A 21,138-nucleotide genomic window follows, 5' to 3' on the forward strand; every position below is an offset into this window, starting at 1 on the left:
TTAGGTCATACATGAGTCACTACCTGGCGCAGTAAACAATGCAGCTATTGTAAATGTTGTCCTGGTGGTGCAACATACAGTGGTATTGTACTGCTGTCTGTAGAAGCAGCCCCTATAACAACAGCCAGAGATGCTCAGAGAGCTGAGACAACACAAGCCAAGAATGGCTTCATTTAAACTGTTTACATGAGAGGTAGAGGTTTATCTGACGTGCGTTGCAGCCTGAAATTAAACCACACCATGCTTGTTCCGTCTGGCCAGTGGGGAACTGGCCCCCCAACTGAGCCTGGTTTCTCCAAAGGTCTATTTTTTTCTCCATTTCTGTCACCAATGGAGTTTGGATGCCACTGTCACCTTTGGCTTGCTTAGTTGGGGACATTTAATTTCTGGCAACATTGTTTGTTGACTTGATTGCACAGACACTATTGGAAAAGAACTGAACTGAGCTGCACGTTGACATCACTGAATCAACAATGAACTGATTTTAACTGATAAACTGACTGTTTTCGTTTGTCCTCTTGCATTATCAGCACACGCTTTTCCTGTTTAACACTGTAAAGCTGCTTTGACACAATCTGTATTGTATAAAGCGTTATATAAATAATGGTGACTTGACTTGACTTATCTGGAATTACATGTGTATCAGATATTCTGTAAATCCAAAGTTTGTGAATGACCTTTAACTTAATTACCTTAAAGATGTATTTATTCATTAATGTTAGCATCTTAAAGGGACAGTTCACCTAAAAAATAATATTCTGCCATAAGACTATCGTCTCTCTTATAAACACAAATTAAGATATTTTAAATGAAACCTGAGAGATTTCTGTCCTTTCATTAAAAAAGTCCATGTCACCAAAACTTTGACAAAATTTCATAAAGACTTTGTTAAAGTAATCTATATGAATGAATGAATCCAAGTCTTCTGAAGAAACATGATCACTTTATGAACAGGTTTAATTTAGTCTTTTATTCACATATAAACATTGATCAACACACAGACATAGAGCACAAATATGGTAAACCGTACTTGTTCGCCGTACCAGAACCATTGAGGTTTGTTCTTGTGTCACGTAAATGCATGAAACCTTTTGCAAAACTCTTCGATGTCTTTATAAACTTTTAGAAAAGTCAATGTTTTTGTGTAATGCCCTTCAGTGACAGAAATGACTCAGATTTCATTAAAAAATATCTTCATTTGTGTTTCAAAGATGAATGGAAGTCATACAGGTTTAGACCAACATGAAGGTGAGAAAAATTATGACAGAATTAAATTTTTTTGTGAACTATCCCTTTAAGTAACATGAGTGACATCATCAATCTGAATAAACAGACAGATCTCCAAAAAATTCATGAGATGACACTATAAAGGATTTAAGGTTTTATTATTGAATAACATAATAGACAAACACAAAGAAAGACAGACTTATAAGTGGACATTAGAGGTGGCAAGGAAACTTGATTTCACATTTCTATTCATACCTCTATCACACTACAGAAATATTCTGAATGATAAAAAATAGATTAAAATTAACTTGAATCTATCACAATGGGAAACTCTAGCAGAGAAGGCTTTTGGGGACTGGTGTGTCGATGCTGGCCATTAAACATAACCCTTGACCTGGGCTGGTCCACCCGCTCGACGTGGGCTGCTCTCGCCACTGCTAAATGTAGGAGAAGAGGGAATCCCAGGGGGATTGGACCCTGCGTAGAGGAGCGATCCACCGATCAAAAGCAGAGCCGAACCCCCCCAGCCCAGGTAGAGTGCGGGGCCAAGCTCACGCTTGTGAGGGGCCGCCACATAGGGGTCATAGAAATCCCTGATGATAGAATGGGCCGTCCAGCAGACAGGTACAAGGATGAGGAACCCCGCGATGACAAAGAGCACACCGGACACACGGGCCAAGCGCGCCTTGAGGCTTGGGAGGCCCACGCACTCGGTACACTTAACACCCAGAACACCCAGCGTGAGCGCCAAGGTGCAGATGAGCAAAGCGAGAACCGTCAGACCCCGGGCGGCCTTCATGTCACTAGGAAGAGCCAGCAGGCTGTCATAGACCTTGCACTGAATCTCCCCTGTACTTTGCCAAATGCAATTCATCCACAGGCCCTCCCATGTGATCTGCGCCGTAACAATGTTGTTTCCGATGAAGGCGGTGACCCTCCACATGGGCAGGGTGCACACCAGGAACCCACCCACCCAGCCCATGATGGACAGGACCAGGCCAAACAGCTGCATGCCGGTAGTTGCCATGGGGAATCTTTTCCAAGAATGATCACTTGGAAGAGTCCAATGGATAGCACAGACAGAAGCCTTCGATAGACTTCAACGCCAGTGAGAATTGCGAAGACAAAGTCTTTCCAAAGTGAGTTCCAATAAATGAAGAGAGTAGACTGACAAGTGGACCTAAAGACTGGAACAAATGAATGCGTATAAGTTACAGAAAGTTATAGTATGTTGTTACAGTATACAAACTCCAAAAAACACACACTGACAGGACTTGAATTCTTGACTCTTCCAAATGTTTCTAAAATATGAATGGCCTTAAACCAGTCATGTAGAATCCTGCTCCTGGACGGCCACCATCCAGCAAAGTTGTAATTAAACACACCTGATCCAGCTAATCAAGGTCTTCAGGATCACTGTAAACTTCCAAGCAGGTGTGTTGGAGCTAAACTCAGGAACATGGCCCTCCAGGAGCACACCTGTCTTAAAGAGAAGTTCTGGGCTCAAGTTATGCCAGGTGTTACCAATCCTGCTCCTGGAGGGCCAATGTCCTGTAGAATTTAGTTACAACCTGCCAAAACACACCAGTGTTTGACTAGGGTTCGAAATAAGTTTTTTTTTGGAAGCTGGCCCTACAGGAGCACTCAGGACACCCATGGGTTAAGCTCTATCGACAGCATTTGTGGCATATGCTGCAAGAAAATGTGCAAAATTGCTTGTCATTGGGGTAGTACCCTCAAAGGGCCAACTTTATACCTTATCTACTTCTATAAGGTGCATTTAAGTACCTTAGAGTACCTATGAGGTACTACTATAACTGTTTAGGGATAAGGGCCTTTCGCACCGCTTTAGTTCCAGAACTAAATGTACAGTACTAAAGTACTGGAACGATTTTGCGCGAACTATTTCCCAGTACCATTTAAAGGGTTGCATTCGCACCGAGAGTGTGTACTAAGAAGTGACGTAAGCCGGTCGACAGCATCGTCATTTGTGCGCGGCATTCAACAACAGAAACAAAGAAGAACATCATTAACAACAGGAGGATGGAGGACGCTGTGATTGGAGCTGTGTTTTTGTTGTGTCTCGCGGGTTTCACAATAATGGACATGGAAAGTCGACGTATACGTAAAGCGATTGAAAGAACGGAAAGGAGGACTAAGAATCTCCAACGACAACTGGCAGTGCTACATTTGCTACAAGTGCCTGCACTTCAGCGTCCGTCCATCTATCGCTGTTCTCCATACTTGCGAAATAAGTTGACACAATGTTTACACGGCGTTTTAAATCAAGGCGGGTGAGGGCGTTTTCGTACGCGTTTGGCCAATCAATGTCTACTTACGTCACGATTAGTACCAGTTGTGCTGGTTAGACCCTGCTCCGGAGTAGGAGCTAATTTGGTTCTCGAAAAAGGCAGTCCGGTACTAAAATCGCACCCAGTTCCGGCGGTGCGAAAACGCCAAAAAGTGGGTAGTTCCACAATTAGTTCTGGTACTATGAAAAGGTTCCCGCGGTGCGAAAGACCCTATAGATAAGGCACAAAGATGTCCTTTTCAGGGGAATATCCCAGTGACAAGCTATTGTACCCCTAAAGGTACCTTTTTATTTTTTATTTTTTTTAGATAATTTCAATTGGTTTTAAAATAGGCAAAACCTGTGGTCACAACAACCAGTGTTAAAGAAGGTTTAAGTCAGAAAAGTAAAGCTCATGTTTTTGTTAATGTACATATGTGTTACTCAGTAAACATATGTGAGCTGTACAGTTGCCTAAATCGACCTTTTTAAGCGGACAAACTTCTGGTTATCCATTCCAGAGATCATCCTGTGAGTAGAATATCTTTTTGGTCCAGGTAAAAAGCCACTTTCTGGTATTAATGCGTGTGTTGTTTGTCAGGTTTAGTGGTATTACGTGGTTATGACATTAAAGATGAGAGATTAGATTACAGAAAGATTATAAGATAAGGTCAGTGATTCATCACACTAGTCACATGTTAACAAGTGTAATGTCTAATGCTGCCCATGCACTATACAACTTTCAAAGTCGTTGGATTGCTGTTGGTTTCACTCTACACAACTGTCTGTCATTGCTGAGGTCTTTTCCAGTCAAAACACATTTCACTTGGCAGGATTTGGAGTCACAGACAAGTCTAGATATTAAAGCTGCTAAATATCTCTTGGGCATCTGCAATGTAAATTTTTCAGATCGTCATGTGAACAAGCACCCATTTGCTTTCGACTTCAGGCTTTTGTCACTAATCCATTAACATGTGAAAATTAGCACTTAAATCTTGCAGTGTAAACCCACCGTACTTGGCAATATTACTGAAACTGTGTTTATTTTATTGTTTAATACCTGGTCCTATGTGCTTCTATTGTATCATACCATGCTGTTTTTAATACATTTCTGTGGTAATGCTGTTTATGCAGCTTAACTTGTAACCCAGAACATTCCTTTATTCAATATTCATGTGGTTTTATACATAAATATTTGGGCACTGTTATGTACAGTGAGCATTACTGGATTCACTATACATCCGAGAGAATGGGTTCTTTTCACACTGCGGTGGGTGTAGAGCTACGCCTGGTGGGGTGAGTGGATTATCTCAGAAAAACATGAGGAGCCTCTGGACACAAGAAGCTTTCTTTGAAACATTCAGAGTGGGCCACGTAGACCTGAGTCTGTTTATGTCAATTCTGAATGCTGCTGTAACAGTGCTGCACAAGCATTTAGTCTCAATCGTGAACCTTACGTTTAAAAACAGCCTAGACAAAATTGTTAGTTCTTTTAGTAACATATCAAGTTATTTGCTGAACCATACTTCTGATTTCCATAATAAATTACTGAAATTGTTGTTACCTGATGGACGACAACAAAGTCTCTGAAGTTTAACTCCTTCCACAGTCACTCATCTGCTAATCCTCCAACTTCTTGCTTTGGCTACCTTCGATCTGGATACAGAGCTTGACCCGAAATGCCATAAACCTGTGATGGAGGTGAAACCTACAGATTCAGACCTCTGAAGAGGCTCAGCTAGAGTGAATGTCACTTGGGTTGTAAGATTCAGAGGCAAGGACAGGAGTGAAGTGCTGCCCTCTGGGATACCAGCTCGGGTCTGTGTAGCGGTGGGCAGAAGCATGCGCTTATGTGCGCGTTTGTGTCAGTGTGTGAATGCGTTAATGTGTCTTGAGTGTGTCTCCCAGTGCCTGGTGTACCAGCACAATGACTCGCTGTTCTCTCGCCCTCGCTCTCCTCCATCCCCAACCCATCCATCTAGTCCTCTTTTTCATCCATTGCCTTCTTGTTCCTTGAAGTGAACTCCGTCGTTTCTTACTACCTTTCATTCATTTCACTTTCATAAAAGTTCACAGAGTGAGTACAATATGTTAAAGTCTTACATTCATGTCTCATGACAATGGCATATGTGTAAAGTTACAAATAACATTTAAGGAATAAATAAATAAATACATACATAAAAGTACAATTGTGGAATTTTGGATTAGAATCTTCTACATTTTCAAAAGATTGGATTTTGTTAATTTAAATAAAAAATGAATCATCATAATTTGATTATCATAACCTATATAAATTGTAATGATAACTACATTTCACCGCCATGATGCTGCTGCGATGTTGTGTGTTGCTAAAGTGATCTGAGTGTTTCTTAGCATGTTGCTATGTGGTCCCCTATGAAAAGGAAGTACACTTTAGAATAAATTTAAAATGGTACTTATTATGGAAATAATATACCTTAAAAGAATATACTTAATTGCAAATCAAATTAAATTACTTTTAACTTTTAAATTATTGTTACTTACAATTAAATTATCATTTATTATAGTTTAAATGTATATTAAATGCATTTAGCTTACCCACTTATGTAGGACTTAAGCGTAGCTTTATACTGTATGTAATTTCATAATTATTGTATTTGAAATATGGTTAAAGTGTACTGCCAAACGTGACCATCAATAATGGTGAACTATGTGATTTCTATTGAAAGTCATGGTATTTAAATTAATTTATAATTACACATTCATAATGACAAAGGCAACGCTGCAATTTAAATTATATTAACTTTAAGTGTAATATCAAAAAACACAGATAAGTTAAAATTATAATCAAGTACTTTACATGTGCTTTAGTATGTTAGTCACATCAAAAAATAAGGTTTTAGCAAGCACCAGTAATAAATAAAAAGTAATTTTTGTAATGATAATAATAATACAATTAATTGCATCCTATAATGGCAATGGTAAAGAAAGTGAAAGAACTGTAAGAGCTAGCATATTGTTTCAGATGCTGCAGCAGCTACTGCTGATGATAAGGGGAGCAGTGTTCTTTTCCCCATGGGGTCGTCCCGGGCTGAAGATGGGGTGGAGCTTATCTGTGAAAGCATCTTTGAAAGTGTAGATATGAGTCCCGGTATCCAAACAATAGAAAGACACACGTCCCTCCTCATAGTCCAGGTAAATAGACACTCTTTTAGGTTTGTGACTGAGGCTGAAGAAAGTTGGAGGGAATGTGTTGGCAGTGAACTGGGTGCCATTCTTTAAGCTAAGCACCCAGAAGCCGTTGGCTGGACATATTGTGAATTTTCCCTTTCTGTTGACAGATTGTTTGGCTACTCCCAGATCCCAGTCAGTCTTGTCTCCAACCTCCACTTCCCAAAGGTGTCTTCCATAGCTAAAGGCTTCCTTGGACATTACGTTTGCCACACGGTCAAACCTTTTGGGGTTTTCTGGGACTTCTTGACGTTTATTCGCATGTCTAACCTCCTTCCTGTCCTCAGAGATGTAGAGGTAAGTGTGAGCTGTCCGAGGATTCAGATTTACATCAACTGAAAAGGAAGATGGATGATTAGCTTTGCAAAACAATGAAACAATGACAGAAAACAAATTCTATATATATAAAAAAACATCTATAAATGTACAATGAAGACACACCTGAGTACTTCTGCAGTCTCTTCAGTTCTGAAAAATAGCAAATTGCATTTGAAACATCAATGGCATACAAAATGATGCTGTGTTATTTAAGTTGCTCTCAAAGATCATGGTTTAGCGAGTTAGCTTAATCAGTTAGCTTCTGCTAACTACACCACATTTTTCTCCAATGGCAGAAAAATGTATATGTACCGTACAATATATACTTTTTGATTGACTTTTTGATTACTTTTAGATCTATTGACCTAACTTGTTTATCACATGGAGTGATTATTGTGATTATTTGATTACTGTGTACAAAACTAATAATTAATGAAATCATAAAACATTAATAAACATGATTACATGGCCAACGTCTTCCAGGCTTGAAATATTTTTGTCCAGGCTTCCAATATTAATAATTAGTGAAGATCACTGTATATGATGAAGACATATCCTATTTCACAGCTATGCATCAGCAGTGTTTAGTAACTTCAAGTAGTCTCATGAATAAGTGGTATGTTCATTTAGAAGGGAAAATTTAAAAGAAAAAATGAACTGGGGTGAATTATAAAATGTGTGTGTGAATAAAATGTAATCATGTAATCAACAAAAAAGTAACTGTAATCTCATTATAAGCATTTTAAAATGTAATATAATCTGATTACAAGTACTTAATTTTTGCAGTCTGATTACATAATCTAGATACATGTACGCAGTTAATACCCAGCACTGTATATAGTAAATTTGTTTATTTTTGAAACATGAACAAATCTGTTATTTCACTGCCAAATACCACAATGGTCTTGGACTTTATTCTGCCACCTACTGGTGTGGATGTATCATCACCATTTATGTTATCTGAAGAAAAATGTGGTCATACATTAAAATTGTACAGCTTTTGACCCCAGAACATGGCATTAATGTTTTAAATGCTAAAGAAAGCATACATATGATGATAAAATATGTAGCCTACTAAAAGCAGAAGGACAAACTGAGGACAGTATGAAATACTGAAGCATATACTGTAGTGTTATTTTAATCATGCAGTCATACCAGCTTTAGAAAGTCTTTTAGCTTCCATCGTGACTGTATCCATGAAGTCCACATTACATGGCCAACGTCTTCCAGGCTTGAAATATTTTTGTCCAGGCTTCCAATATTAATAATTAGTGAAGATCACTGTATATGATGAAGACATATCCTATTTCACAGCTATGCATCAGCAGTGTTTAGTAACTTCAAGTAGTCTCATGAATAAGTGGTATGTTCATTTAGAAGGGAAAATTTAAAAGAAAAAATGAACTGGGGTGAATTATAAAATGTGTGTGTGAATAAAATGTAATCATGTAATCAACAAAAAAGTAACTGTAATCTCATTATAAGCATTTTAAAATGTAATATAATCTGATTACAAGTACTTAATTTTTGCAGTCTGATTACATAATCTAGATTACATGTACGCAGTTAATACCCAGCACTGTATATAGTAAATTTGTTTACTTTTGAAACATGAACAAATCTGTTATTTCACTGCCAAATACCACAACGGTCTTGGACTTTATTCTGCCACCTACTGGTGTGGATGTATCATCACCATTTATGTTATCTGAAGAAAAATGTGGTCATACATTAAAATTGTACAGCTTTTGACCCCAGAACATGGCATTAATGTTTTAAATGCTAAAGAAAGCATACATATGATGATAAAATATGTAGCCTACTAAAAGCAGAAGGACAAACTGAGGACAGTATGAAATACTGAAGCATATACTGTAGTGTTATTTTAATCATGCAGTCATACCAGCTTTAGAAAGTCTTTTAGCTTCCATCGTGACTGTATCCATGAAGTCCACCACAGCCTGCTCGGTGAAGCCAACACAAGGATCAGTCTCCAGTGTGAATTTAGACCAGTCTCTCATTGCTCGCGGTATATCACTGAAGCTCTGTAGATGAAAATATGTCATTTATTCTATACTATGCAATACTTGCTAAAAGGAAAACTTCACCCAAAATAAAAATGATGTCATTATTTGCTTGCCCTTATGTTGTTCCAAATCTGTATGCTGTTATTTTTTCAGTCTGATATTTAATACATCCTACAGGCATTGTGTTGACTTCAAAACCAAATGTGATGTGCCAAGTTACAGGATGGAGAATCAGTCATTAGAATACGGCAAAAGGGAAGATTTTCAAATAAGAACAACATAAATTTGAATCTGTTCTTTACTTATAGCTATTGCATGACTTCGGAAGACTTTGAATATAACGCACAAGTCATATTGACTACTTTTATTGTGCTCATTGGCTCTTTCTGAGCCTTTTCGGAACAGACTTCACTAGTTGTGTGGAAGGAGCTGTGTAAAGATTCTTAAAAAAATACTTCATGTAGCACTGAAAAAAAAAATAGAACATACAAATTTTGAACAACATGAAGGTGATTAAATAATTACTGAATTTTCACTTTGGGGAGATCAATACTTTACAATACGTAACATAATATTTAGGACAGATCAATTTGAGAACTTCTAACATTAAGTATGAAACATTGGTATAGTACAGATAAGTTTTTGTACTAATTTTGCATGTTTTTTAAAGATATTTTGCTTTTGCAAAGATGGGAACATTCAAGAAGTTTCTGGAATATTCTGCTGCTTTCTGGAACATTACAGAACATTGTGGGCCTAGTCAAAAAAGACAAAAATCATCCAACGTACCCTTCTGAAGTTTTGGACGACTCACTTTTGGTAACTGTTTATGCTAAACTGTTGTTGTTAGCTAAGTATGTATCATAATTTGTATGCATAAGTAATAGCAGATTAGCTTGTATGAGTTATCAACATTTTTTTTGTTTGTTTGTTTGTTTTTATGCACTGTCAATGATACACAAAAAGTAATGTGATTTTCATATTCAGCATGTCAATCTTCATAAAGAAACATCAATAATAAAAGCGAAACAAAACTTTTATAAAATGTTGATTCACTGTGTTATCAAAAGAGAAATTAGATGTGGTTACCTTTTTAAGACGCTCCTTGTCATCCAAGTGCTCAGGGTTGGTGTGTCCATTTTCCAGTTCAAGGATTTCTTTATCCAGGTCTTTTACAAGCCTTTCAACTCTTTTCTCCGCCTCTTTTTGTTTCTGCTCAACTGCTGCCACTACCAGTTTATGGCTCTTTTCTAAGGTGCTCAACAGAGAAGAAAACACCCTTTGACTTTCCTGAACCTCTCGGAGACATGTGCTCTGTTTGGAGGAAGAACAGGTTTTCTTTCAGAAATAGCCTATTGTAATTGTAAGTAAGTAAGTAAGTAAGTAAGTTTTATTTATAGAGCACATTTAAAATTCAAGATAAACTGGCCAACATACACTGAAAATGACCTGGATTTCAGATACGACTCAAACCAGTTAAGTGCTGTACCCTTTATGTCCACCCAATGTTCAAGGCGTGACAGAAGGATATTATGATCAACTGTATCAAAGGCAGCACTAAGATCCAATAAAACCAAAACTGCATTATCACCAGAATCAACCGACAGTAGCAAATCATTCATCACTTTTAACAAAGCTGTTTCAGTACTGTGGTGGGTAGTGAAACCTGATTGAAAAGGTTCAAGTATATGAGTTGATTTTAAAAAAGGAAGTAATTGTGACAGGACAACTCTTTCCAGAACTTTTGAAAGAAATGGGAGTTTTGAAATAGGACGATAGTTATTCAAGCAATTAATATCGGCATTGGGTTTTTTAAGCAATGGCTGGACAACTGCATGCTTCAAAAACGCAGGGACAGTGCCAGAAACTAAGCAAGAATTAATAATTACTTGAATACTAGGACCAATTGTATCAAAAGCAACTTTAAAAAAGTCAGAGGGAACAGCATCATAAGTTGAATTTGAAGATTTCGTCTGCATCACTAATTCCCTTAACTCAGAGAGAGACACCGGCTGAAAGCTGCACAAGGTAGCTGAAGAAACTGAACAGTCGACCAAAGAGCTAGAACAAAGAGGAGCAAATGAAGATTGAATGCCAGCAATCTTTTCAATAAAAAAATCTCAAAAATCTCTCACAAATATCTGGTGATTGTTCAACTTCATATGAGATGCGAGGATTAATTATTGAATTTATAGTGCTAAATAAGATTTTAGGGGTATGAGAATGTTTATTGATAATATCAGAAAAGTATTTAGCTCTAGCTATTTTTGCTGCCTTCTGAAAGTTCTCCAGGGATTCTTTAAAAATGTCAACAGAGACCGTAAGATGATCTTTTTTCCATCGCCGCTCTGCTTTTCGACAAATCTGTCTAAGCGAACGAGTGGAGTCATCCAGCCATGGTTGTGATTTAAATTTTGGACATTTATATTTCAGGGGAGCTATAAAATCCAGGATATCTGAACAAGAAGAGTTAAAGAGAGAAATTAGATCATCTGGACTTGAGGAATGTTCAGCAGCAACTGAAATTGCTGTGGACACTTCATTACTATGATACATATCTGAAAACTGATTAGCAGTGAGAGAGTTGATGCAACGAGAATAAAAACCTGTAGTTTTTATAGTACTCAAAAAGCTAGATAGGGTGACATTAAATACAATGGGCTTATGATCTGAAAAGCAAGCATCTTCAATGTTTATGTTATCAATGGAAAACCCATAAGACATGATAAGGTCCAGGGTGTGGCCAAGTACATGTGTAGCCTTATCAACATGCTGAATAAAACCAAAAGAATCTAAAACATGGATAAACTCAGCAACCATGGGCTTTTCAGGACAGCAAACGTGAATATTAAAATCACCTAAAATTAACAGACGATCATATGATGTGATAATATGATTATAATATTGTATATTATATAATATTGTAAATGCAGCAAGTTTAAAGGAATAATGCACCCCAACATAAAACATTTGCTCATTATTTATTGAAATATTATTTGCGGTCATGGTTTTATTCAATGGGTCGCAATCGGTCACATACCTTTAGGAGCTTTAAGGAATTCTGAAGTTTTTCAATCTTTCTCAATCTTCCCTGAATCATTTGCTCCACCTCTCCTGCATCCTTCTGTTTGTAGTGCATGAGTGAAGAACAAAACCACAACATTTTAAATATTTTTTTTTGTTTGTTTAAGGAATGTTGTGTTAATCATTAAAAACCACTTAATTTACTTTGTGTAGTGGAGTTTGACTGATTCTTTACTGTACCGTTCAAAAGTTTGGGGTCGGTTTTATTTAAAAAAAAAAAAAAAAAAAAAATTTAATTCTCTTCAGTAGCAACGAAGCATTACATTGATCAAAAGTGACAGTAAAGACTGTCAAATACATGCTGGTCTTTACATTTACATTTATTAATTTAGCAGATGCTTTTATCTAAAGCAACTTACAGAATCCTGAGAAAAATGTATCACATTTTTTTTTACAAAAATATTAAGCAGCACAACTGTTTTCAACATTGATAAAGCAAGAAATGTTTCTTGATCAGCAAATCAGAATTTGATTATATCAGTATATCAGAATGATTTCTGAAGGATCATGTGACACTGAAGACTGGAGTAATGATGCTAAAAATAAAATTCAGCTTTGACTCAGAGATAAATTAATATTTAAAATATATTCAAATAGAAAATAGTTATTTAAAACTGTATTATTTGAGTGACTAAATGTAGCCTTGGTTAAGACAGTTCTTTAGAAAATATGTAGTATAATGGTAGTACACATTTATGTTTTTTAAATGAAAGAACTCACAGGTTCATCTTGAAGTTCATCCATACTGAAGAACTTGGATTTAGCAGCCAAACGTGTCTTCCTGTAGTTTTCAGTGACATCTGCCAGTATGCGGTTTACACTGATGTGGGGTCTGGAGACAAAGTCCCTCCTACAGAGAGGACACTCGTCTGACCCGCTGCGGCTCCAGTAAACACGGAGACATGCTTTACAAAAGCTGTGTCCACAGGGCGTTGTCACTGGGTTGCTGAAGATCTCCTCACACAGAGAGCACAAGAAATGCTTCTCGGACAGGAGACTGATGGAAGATTCCATCCCTGAGAAATCACAATGTCACAAGACCTTCAGAATAAACCTGAAAGTACTATGCTGTATTGCAAATCACATTTAATTACGACCCTTTTAAAAACACTGTCGTAAGGCATGTCAAACTATTTTTATCCTTGTCTTTTCCTGCTTTTGAAAATAGCAACATTTCCACTTTGAAATTGCTCTGAAATTATTTGTTGAATATTCCATGATGGATGATGCATGGACAGTACCAAATGTGCACATAAATATACCATGTATCAAATGAATGTATCAAATAAAATGTATCAAATTTAGTGTTCGAAAGCATAACATGTACTGACAAGAATAAAGGGGTTAATTTAAAAATTCTCCTCTTTTATAAAAGGTTTTCTGCAGGATTTATGAAAGTAAATTTAAGATTGTATAAATAACTTTTAAGACCAAGTAAAGAAAATTTAATGAATAAATTGAAGGGAACACAATACATCAATATGACCCCTACATGTAAATGTCAATGAGTTGTATTAGCAACACTTAAAAATACAACTTCCAGCTGATCTACATTACTTTTTAATTAATTTGACCAAATAAAACATTTTTTTAAATACGGCTTGCATACCTCGGCTCCCTTAATTCACTTAATTGTATTAAGAAGAAAACAGGATTTCATATATATTTTGCATCTCAAGTAAACACATCTTAATTTAAGGATGTTTTGATATTTTTACTGGAAAACAAGAAAAAATATTGAGGAAGAAATTAATTTTTATTGTAATGCATGAAATACTTAAAGCCATGACTTTACGAATTCACGACTTCTGCTTTAAGACCTTTTAAATCCTCAATCTGCAAATTAAGACTTTTTAAGACCTGCATAAACCCTGTATAAGTTCAGTGTATAAGTTCACAACTTCATGTAATTTAATAAATGTGTGGTGCACAAAATATGGCTATTTGTATAGCCTGTTTTGCCCCAGTAACCATGAATAAGTTAGTAGTGATGGTCTGATGTTGGATGGAAACACATTAACTATAAGAGACTGGAAAATTCTTGTCAGACTTTTTTAACACACCAGGGTAAAAAAAAACACACATTATGCTGCACTCTTTATAGGCTAACTTGACTTTCTGCAACTACCATCATTTACAGAGGAAAGCTTGAGCTATTGTGTCTATGTAAATATTTCCAAACACTTATATAATGGGTTTGTGTAGCATTCCATTGAGTGTAATGGGGATCTTCAGAGGCCTCTGTTGAGCGTGTAGTTTGGAGAAGAACAAGTTCAACCAGAAACCTCATGTCGTCATCAGGACAAATCTAAATATTTATCTAGCAGGTTTCGGGACAGATTTCCAGACATGTTTTTGAAATGGCAGCTATAAACATTTAGTAATTGGTCAAACTTAAAAATTAACTGTGCATTTCAAAATGTAATTGTATTATACAATTACATAATCCAAATATTTACCACTTCTTTGTATAATCTTTTTAAAAAGCTGTATTGTACCTGTTGCCCTTTACATTGTGAACTAACATTTAAAATTACAGGCCAATAGTTAATGGTAATCTCATTGGATCTTACCTGTACTTCAGCAGATAAAGAGAGTCGTTCACGTCTCCTATGGTGAGTTTCATAAAGTGAACTAGACCATAAAGTACACAGGAGTGTTTTCAGCAAGGGGAGGAGCCGGACACTGAGTCACATAGCTTAGCAGATCATAAATAGACTCAAATAGCTTTAAAGTGTTGCAGTAAATGGTATTATTTTAATTTAAACAAAATATCAAATGTACAACTTTATACCACAAATTTTGTAAAACTGAATAGTTTATATTTTTCACAAATAAACATATCATATACAATCTCTTATTCAAACATATTTACAGTTTAAAATGAATAAAAAATAATATATATATTCACACAGTGCCCTCCAAAAGTTTGGAAACGCCCTAGACAAAGGACGATATCAAATATCAATAAAAATCATTAAAGTGACTTGCAATTATTGTCAAAGACCAGCAATAATTCTGTTTTGATTACAAAATAATGGCTATATAGCCATCACAGTCAGATGTGGCAGCTGTAAAGATTATTGGGTCAGAACACTTTCATAGTTTTACGAGTGTTTGACAATTACTCATGATTTCCAAATAGCTCTACTATTTTTATATTCAAATTAAGTTAAAATATGTTTTTATAGTTTGTGCTTTGCTAATGAGTGGCAAAAAAAGTAGAGATTTTTTAAAAAGGCAAAAGGATCAGGATGGGACCTCAAGCTGTCACTGAAACTCAGTAGCTGCCCACAAGGCTATGACAAAACAATCTTTGACAAACATTGGCAAATGTAGTGACTACTTCATCCACAGAAACCCTCATTTTATCATTGTGCATTCAAAAAAAAAAAAAAAATCCTTACCTTTCTTACTTCCAGACAATGTTTAAAGCCAACCAATTCAGCTTTTAAATGCATCATGCATGTGGGAGGTAGGGGTGTGCAATATTTATCGTCTAATATCATAATTATTGTTTTAACGAAATGTGAGCTGACATTATCGAGTATGTTACGCACTCTGCAAAAACAAACAAACAAAAACACATTTTGAAAGTCCAAAAGCATTCACTGTGTGATGCAGTCTATTAGAGTGCAGTAAAAATGCTCCTATTATTCAAGTTAGGAGTGCAAAATATATCCCTGTATGGGTTGTTATTTATATTCATAAGATATGATATAAAATCAAGCAAGCAAGAGTGCCGTTTTCATGAATATTAGCCCGTGAGCGCGATCACTGAAGTGGCTATTAACTTTATACAACAGTTCACAAAAAAATGTATGTTTCGGCAGTTTCACCAATGAAAATAATTCCAAACAAAGCCAAAGCAGAACATTTGTGCATCTCAGAGCAACACTGCAGCGTTTAGTTCCTGAATGGATCTGTTTTTTAACTAAACATTTGAGTCAGTGATTCAAAAATCCATTCATAAAGACAGCCACTTGCTTAATTTCTAAATTAATTTTGAACAAATCGTTTGAATGAATGATTCAATGAATCACTTACTAATAATTCATTATGGGACTTGCCGCCACCTACAGTTTTAATGTCATGTTTATTTATCCATGAGAGGCCTAAACCAGTCAGTACAAAAACACATTAAGCAAAATATTGTTTAATTATCATTATCAAAAAATCACAAAAAAATATTGAGATATCATTTTTGTCAATACTGCACACCTCTATGGGAGCCCCTCAGTGGGCATCTGTCAAGGATTTGTAAATGTAGCTCCATGCTGCATTAGCTGCACCTCCAAGACCAGCACCAAACGCAGCTCCCACTGCCATACCTTCATATCCTACTGCAAATCCCAGAAGCGCACCTACAAACGCTCCTTTTCCCACTGCAACAGCATAATCGACAATTCTAACTGTGAAGCCAAGCTTGTCTGCAACAATCAACTCTGCTTTCTCTCTGCACTCCAGCTGTATCTTTTCTTCATACTTCAGAATCTCACTGGCAAGTGCTTCTCCTCAATGTTGGTTCTCCAGCGCCTTCAACATCTCCTTTGATTTTTTGATGAAACGCTCCTCTATCTGAATTCTTTTTTCAGCATCTTTAAATTCCACGTTTGAAAACATTCCATGCTCCGAGACCATCTCATCCACCTTGGTGAGCAATGTTTGTGTCTGGCTACCGTCTGTCTGGTTAACTTCTTCATTAAAGAAGATGTAGTTCTGGCCACAATTCTCAGCAAGCTCTCTAAAGCTCGTATTCTTTTCATGTCTCTCTTATAGTATAAAACAATCAATTTGTACTTCAATACACGTTCCCCAAAGTAGTGTACCATAGGCTTCAGAATGTCCATAGTGTCAGAGGTCAAGTGAAATGGGTCTACAACAAACACCACAGCATGAGGACTTGGACATGAGAAACAAACCGCCTTCCTGAGCTCCTTATGAAGTATACTGTCCGGCATGTCATTTTCCTGAAGATATGGTGTGTTGACTAGGGTTATGGTTTTCTCCTGCACAACCCCTGAACTTCATCTCTGGTAAAGGCGTCTGGCCCCATCACAGACCTGAGATCTGATCACGACTTGATTTGCCGAAGACCACCATCCTCAGTGGTGTTTCTCTGCTCACTGTGAGATGAAATTAGATTATCTTTCATTGTTAATCATGTTAACCGTAATTGCTCAAATGTTCTGGTTTGTTTGTCAACTCACTGTTAGGTGGACTGTCTAAGCTTGCTCTTCTCTGTATTTTCCCCTTGACTGATGCCATCTTAAGAATAACACTGACAGCAGTTGAAGAATTCAGGATATGCTATCCTATTAAAGAAAAATACATTTTCAGAAACAAATAACATTTATATATAGATAAAAAACCTGAACTGAACTGGAATAAAATATTAAAAAGGTAAAATTATTTTATTTCTGCTAGTTGCCAGTATTTCTCATTTTCAATGTAATAAAATAACTAAAACTGAAATAAAATGAATAAAAAAATTATATAAATATATTAAAAAACTAAGACTAATAAAAATGACAAAACAAAACAGAACACAGAAAAATAAAAATAAAAATAAGAACTAATTCAAAATATTAATAAAAACTATAATAGTACCTTCTTTTAGGTTTAGCAGAACAAAGTCATATGTTTGGAACGACATGAGGCAAGGCAAGTTTATTTATATAGCACATTTCATACACAATGGTAATTCAAAGTGCTTTACATAAAAGGAAAAAAAAATGATCACAACAATAAAACAAAGAAATTAAAAACTTTTAAAATAAACTAATGAGGGTGAGTAAATGATGACATAATTTTCATGTTACGTTTTATGCTTACTGTACCATTAAAACAATACAGAACCATCCCAAAGCATGTACACTATTAATATGAACTAAATATAGTAATTTTATTTCAAAATAATAATAAATAAATATTTGCCATGCAGTGTAATCAATGATTCACTCACTGAAACCTTCACTCTGAAGGCCAAACCAGCAGCATCCCACTAAAAAATAATGCAGCAAATGTTAAGCACACAGATTCAATTTTATTATGTAGTATTTCACAGTACTTGTGTACTGCCTACTTTACATAAATTGTGTAATAAATCAGAAATGAAATATTATACAAATAAATCACTCTCTAATAGGCTATGCTAGATCTAGCATATGAGACCAAATTTTGGTCTATGTATGTCAAGTGGAAAATAAGAAGGTAAGAATAAGCAAAAAATAATAAGTAATCATTACAATATAGAACCTGAAAAGAGCATAAGGTTGTAGTTTTTTAGGACACCTAGGTGTTTCTCCAAAAAAGTAAGTTTGCAGGTTAGTAAATGGCAACAAATAAAACGCTCCAGCAACAAGCAGGATCCCTCTTTCTGACGTGATTGTTTTCTGACATTTGATTGGTTTGGACCGCTTGTCTTTCTCAACTGCTTTCGTTTTAATAGTATGTATTTTCGAGTCAAAAGCTCTTTTCAAAAGTTTGATTTTTGAAAATCCGGGTCACTATTCCATGTGTTCAATAATAATTTAGCATTGACTGTTCTTAATGCAGTTGCTAAGGCAAAAGTTTATTAATGAAAACGACATTCTGTCACGAAGTGCACTAAAAAGTGCAGCATTTGCGTTAATTAATTCGCAACCAATATCCATAACGGTAACACTTTATTTCGATAGTCCACTTTAGACATTCTATTAACCGTAAGTAACTTTGCAACTACATGTCAACTAGCAGCTAGTAGAGTATTAGTAGACTGTCTGCTTAATATCTTCTAACACTTTCTTTGTCAACTTATTCTACTAACACTAAACCTACCCTAACAGTCTACTCTGAGAGTTAGTAGACATGTAGTTGCAAATTAATGAGAATTAGTTGACATGTAGTTGACATGTAGTTACAAAGTTACTTATAGTTAGTAGAATGTCTAAAGTGGACTATCGAAATAAAGTGTAACCTCCATAACAATTATTTACTAATCCATGTTTTATCGAATTATAACAGTCACTGAGTGAACTTTTGAATTTGCATGATGGACGCTTTCTCAAATAGCCTATTTTCTCAACACATAACAATACTCAAATAGATGTGTACATATCCTAACTATTTCCTGTGGTTTTCACCAAAGTACAGGTTGATGAAAGTGCGACAAAAGTCGTCTGGAGAAAAGGCAGAATGCGTGAAAGTGAAAGTAGCTTACTGTAGGCCTTCATGTTGCTATTTCTAATGACTGCCGCCTGCTGCCTTTAAAGTCACTTACACTTTGAGTGAAATAACTTAATTTGTTTCTATAGCCTAACTTTTTTAAATACAGTTTTGGAGAAATGTAATTTTAGTAAAACAAGTGTAGTGCAGTGACACTTCAAAAACAAAATTCTGCAAATACACATTCAAACAGCATTTTCATCATTTTTAAGATTTACACATTTATATAACACATTTCCTTCAAACTGAGCAGAATAGTCTTCACAATGTGTGTCATGATGCGTCTAGCATAACACAGTAATATAAGTGTATACTCTAAAAAATTTATTATTATAGCCTATTTGTAAGAGGGGAACTTAAAAGGGGGTCATCCTGTTACTGTTTGACACCATCAGCAAAGCATTTTAGAGGACCAGTATGCAGTGTATGGGATAATGTGATGACTTCAAGTTGGGGAGGGTATATTTGTAATAAGTCAGGGGTGGGTGGGGGTTTGGGTTGTTTTGGTTTGCCCCTCAAAATGTCTGTGCACAGCCCTAATGTGGTTCAAAATATTAATTCAAAATGAGGTCGCCTTATGTATATCTGCTACTGTCACACTTGAAAAACACTAGAGCATGGCAGCTATAAATGCAAGATAATTTTTATTTAAAACAAAAAAGTGCTTGATAACATCTTCAGAAAAATCTAAGCAAAAATATAGGACAAACCACATAATACATTATAGAATACATACAATCCAATACAATTTAGCAATCAAACTTTTCAGTAAATTGCTATTTTAACGTGTAATAATAATAAAAAAAGATAATAAATTAGAAAAATTCAAAATGGTGTCTTGTGGTCTGAGACTTTTCGCCCCCATATAAATCACACCTGCCATAACACAAGTTAAATGACTTCTAAAGTAGTTATATACTGTCATGCAAGTTCCTGTGTCCCAATGGGTGTGTTGAAATACTATAAAAACGTTTTTGTGCAAGACATGTTATTTTTCTCTTTTATGGAATTCTCTGGAGAGTAATATTTGTAATGTACTCTAAAAACTACATCTAGAGATTAACACAGCACCATTTGTTTTTTCATTGATTAATGCAGATGCTTTTTTTTCTTCTCAGAGGTGGCAAGAGTTCGCTCTGTAAATAAAATTATTTAATTCCATGAGGACTGTATTCTTTAAAGATGATATATATATATATATATATATATTTGATGTTAATTCTTTTGATTCCAACTTAAAGTCTGCATGAATTGATAATTAACACTATTTGTTTTCTAAATGCATGTTATAGGTCTTTTGATCCATGCATATGTTGTTGCCAGGGTTGCCAGTAACAAAACCAGGCCAATTGGTACTCAAAACTAGCCCAATCACAAACAAAACTAGCCCAGTCATGTTCCAGGGTAATTGGCTATCAAAATTCACCTCGATAGAAATAGTGTTCCGAGGCATGGGGGTTTCGTTTCAACAAGTGGACTAAAAAACAACCCGCGGTAACAGTATAAAAGTAGCCCAAGTCCATGTTTTCTGCATTAATGTATGTCACAATACAGAAGAAAAGATGCCATATACATTCATGTCCACCAACTTTTTCTGCAGTGCTGGTTCCGGAAGAATTTTCCACTTATTTTTCCCATAGAGATTTTTTTAAAGTCTTTGTTAAAGCAGTATAAGCCATGAATCACAACATTACAAACTTTTATTTCAAGCAAAACAGTATTTAAAAATTAGACAAAAATCCAAAGGTACAAGACTGTATTTAACGGCTTTAGTGA

At 35.7% G+C, this 21,138-nt stretch overlaps 2 protein-coding genes and 1 pseudogene across 3 annotated transcripts; all 3 read right to left on the reverse strand.

Moving 5' to 3' along the window:
* Positions 1–1,270: 1,270 nt before the first annotated feature.
* LOC107722888 (claudin-4-like) lies at positions 1,271–5,958 on the reverse strand. 2 transcript variants are annotated; one of them, XM_016531381.1, is made up of 2 exons: positions 5,082–5,958; positions 1,271–2,414 (listed from the first exon to the last, which is right to left on the reverse strand). In XM_016531381.1, exon 2 carries the CDS (start codon positions 2,252–2,254, stop codon positions 1,604–1,606), a length of 651 nt encoding a protein of 216 aa, XP_016386867.1. In that variant the 5' UTR covers positions 2,255–2,414; positions 5,082–5,958; the 3' UTR covers positions 1,271–1,603. The 2 variants fall into 2 exon arrangements, with proteins under 2 accessions (XP_016386867.1, XP_016386868.1); XM_016531382.1 differs by lacking the exon at positions 5,082–5,958 and adding an exon at positions 2,497–2,521.
* Positions 5,959–6,411: 453 nt separating this feature from the next.
* On the reverse strand, positions 6,412–14,801 carry LOC107722891 (E3 ubiquitin-protein ligase TRIM39-like). Its single transcript, XM_016531383.1, has 7 exons — positions 14,730–14,801; positions 12,877–13,172; positions 12,113–12,196; positions 10,162–10,386; positions 8,949–9,090; positions 7,169–7,195; positions 6,412–7,062 (listed from the first exon to the last, which is right to left on the reverse strand). Exons 2-7 carry the CDS (start codon positions 13,168–13,170, stop codon positions 6,518–6,520), a joined length of 1,317 nt encoding a protein of 438 aa, XP_016386869.1. The 5' UTR covers positions 13,171–13,172; positions 14,730–14,801; the 3' UTR covers positions 6,412–6,517.
* A 1,591-nt stretch (positions 14,802–16,392) lies between these two features.
* LOC107722884 (GTPase IMAP family member 7-like) lies at positions 16,393–17,424 on the reverse strand (annotated as a pseudogene).
* Positions 17,425–21,138: the final 3,714 nt, after the last annotated feature.

This window comes from Sinocyclocheilus rhinocerous, unplaced genomic scaffold (genome assembly GCF_001515625.1).
Source record: "Sinocyclocheilus rhinocerous isolate Xijiao unplaced genomic scaffold, SAMN03320098_v1.1 scaffold2740, whole genome shotgun sequence".
NCBI classification, from domain to species: Eukaryota; Metazoa; Chordata; class Actinopteri; order Cypriniformes; family Cyprinidae; genus Sinocyclocheilus; species Sinocyclocheilus rhinocerous.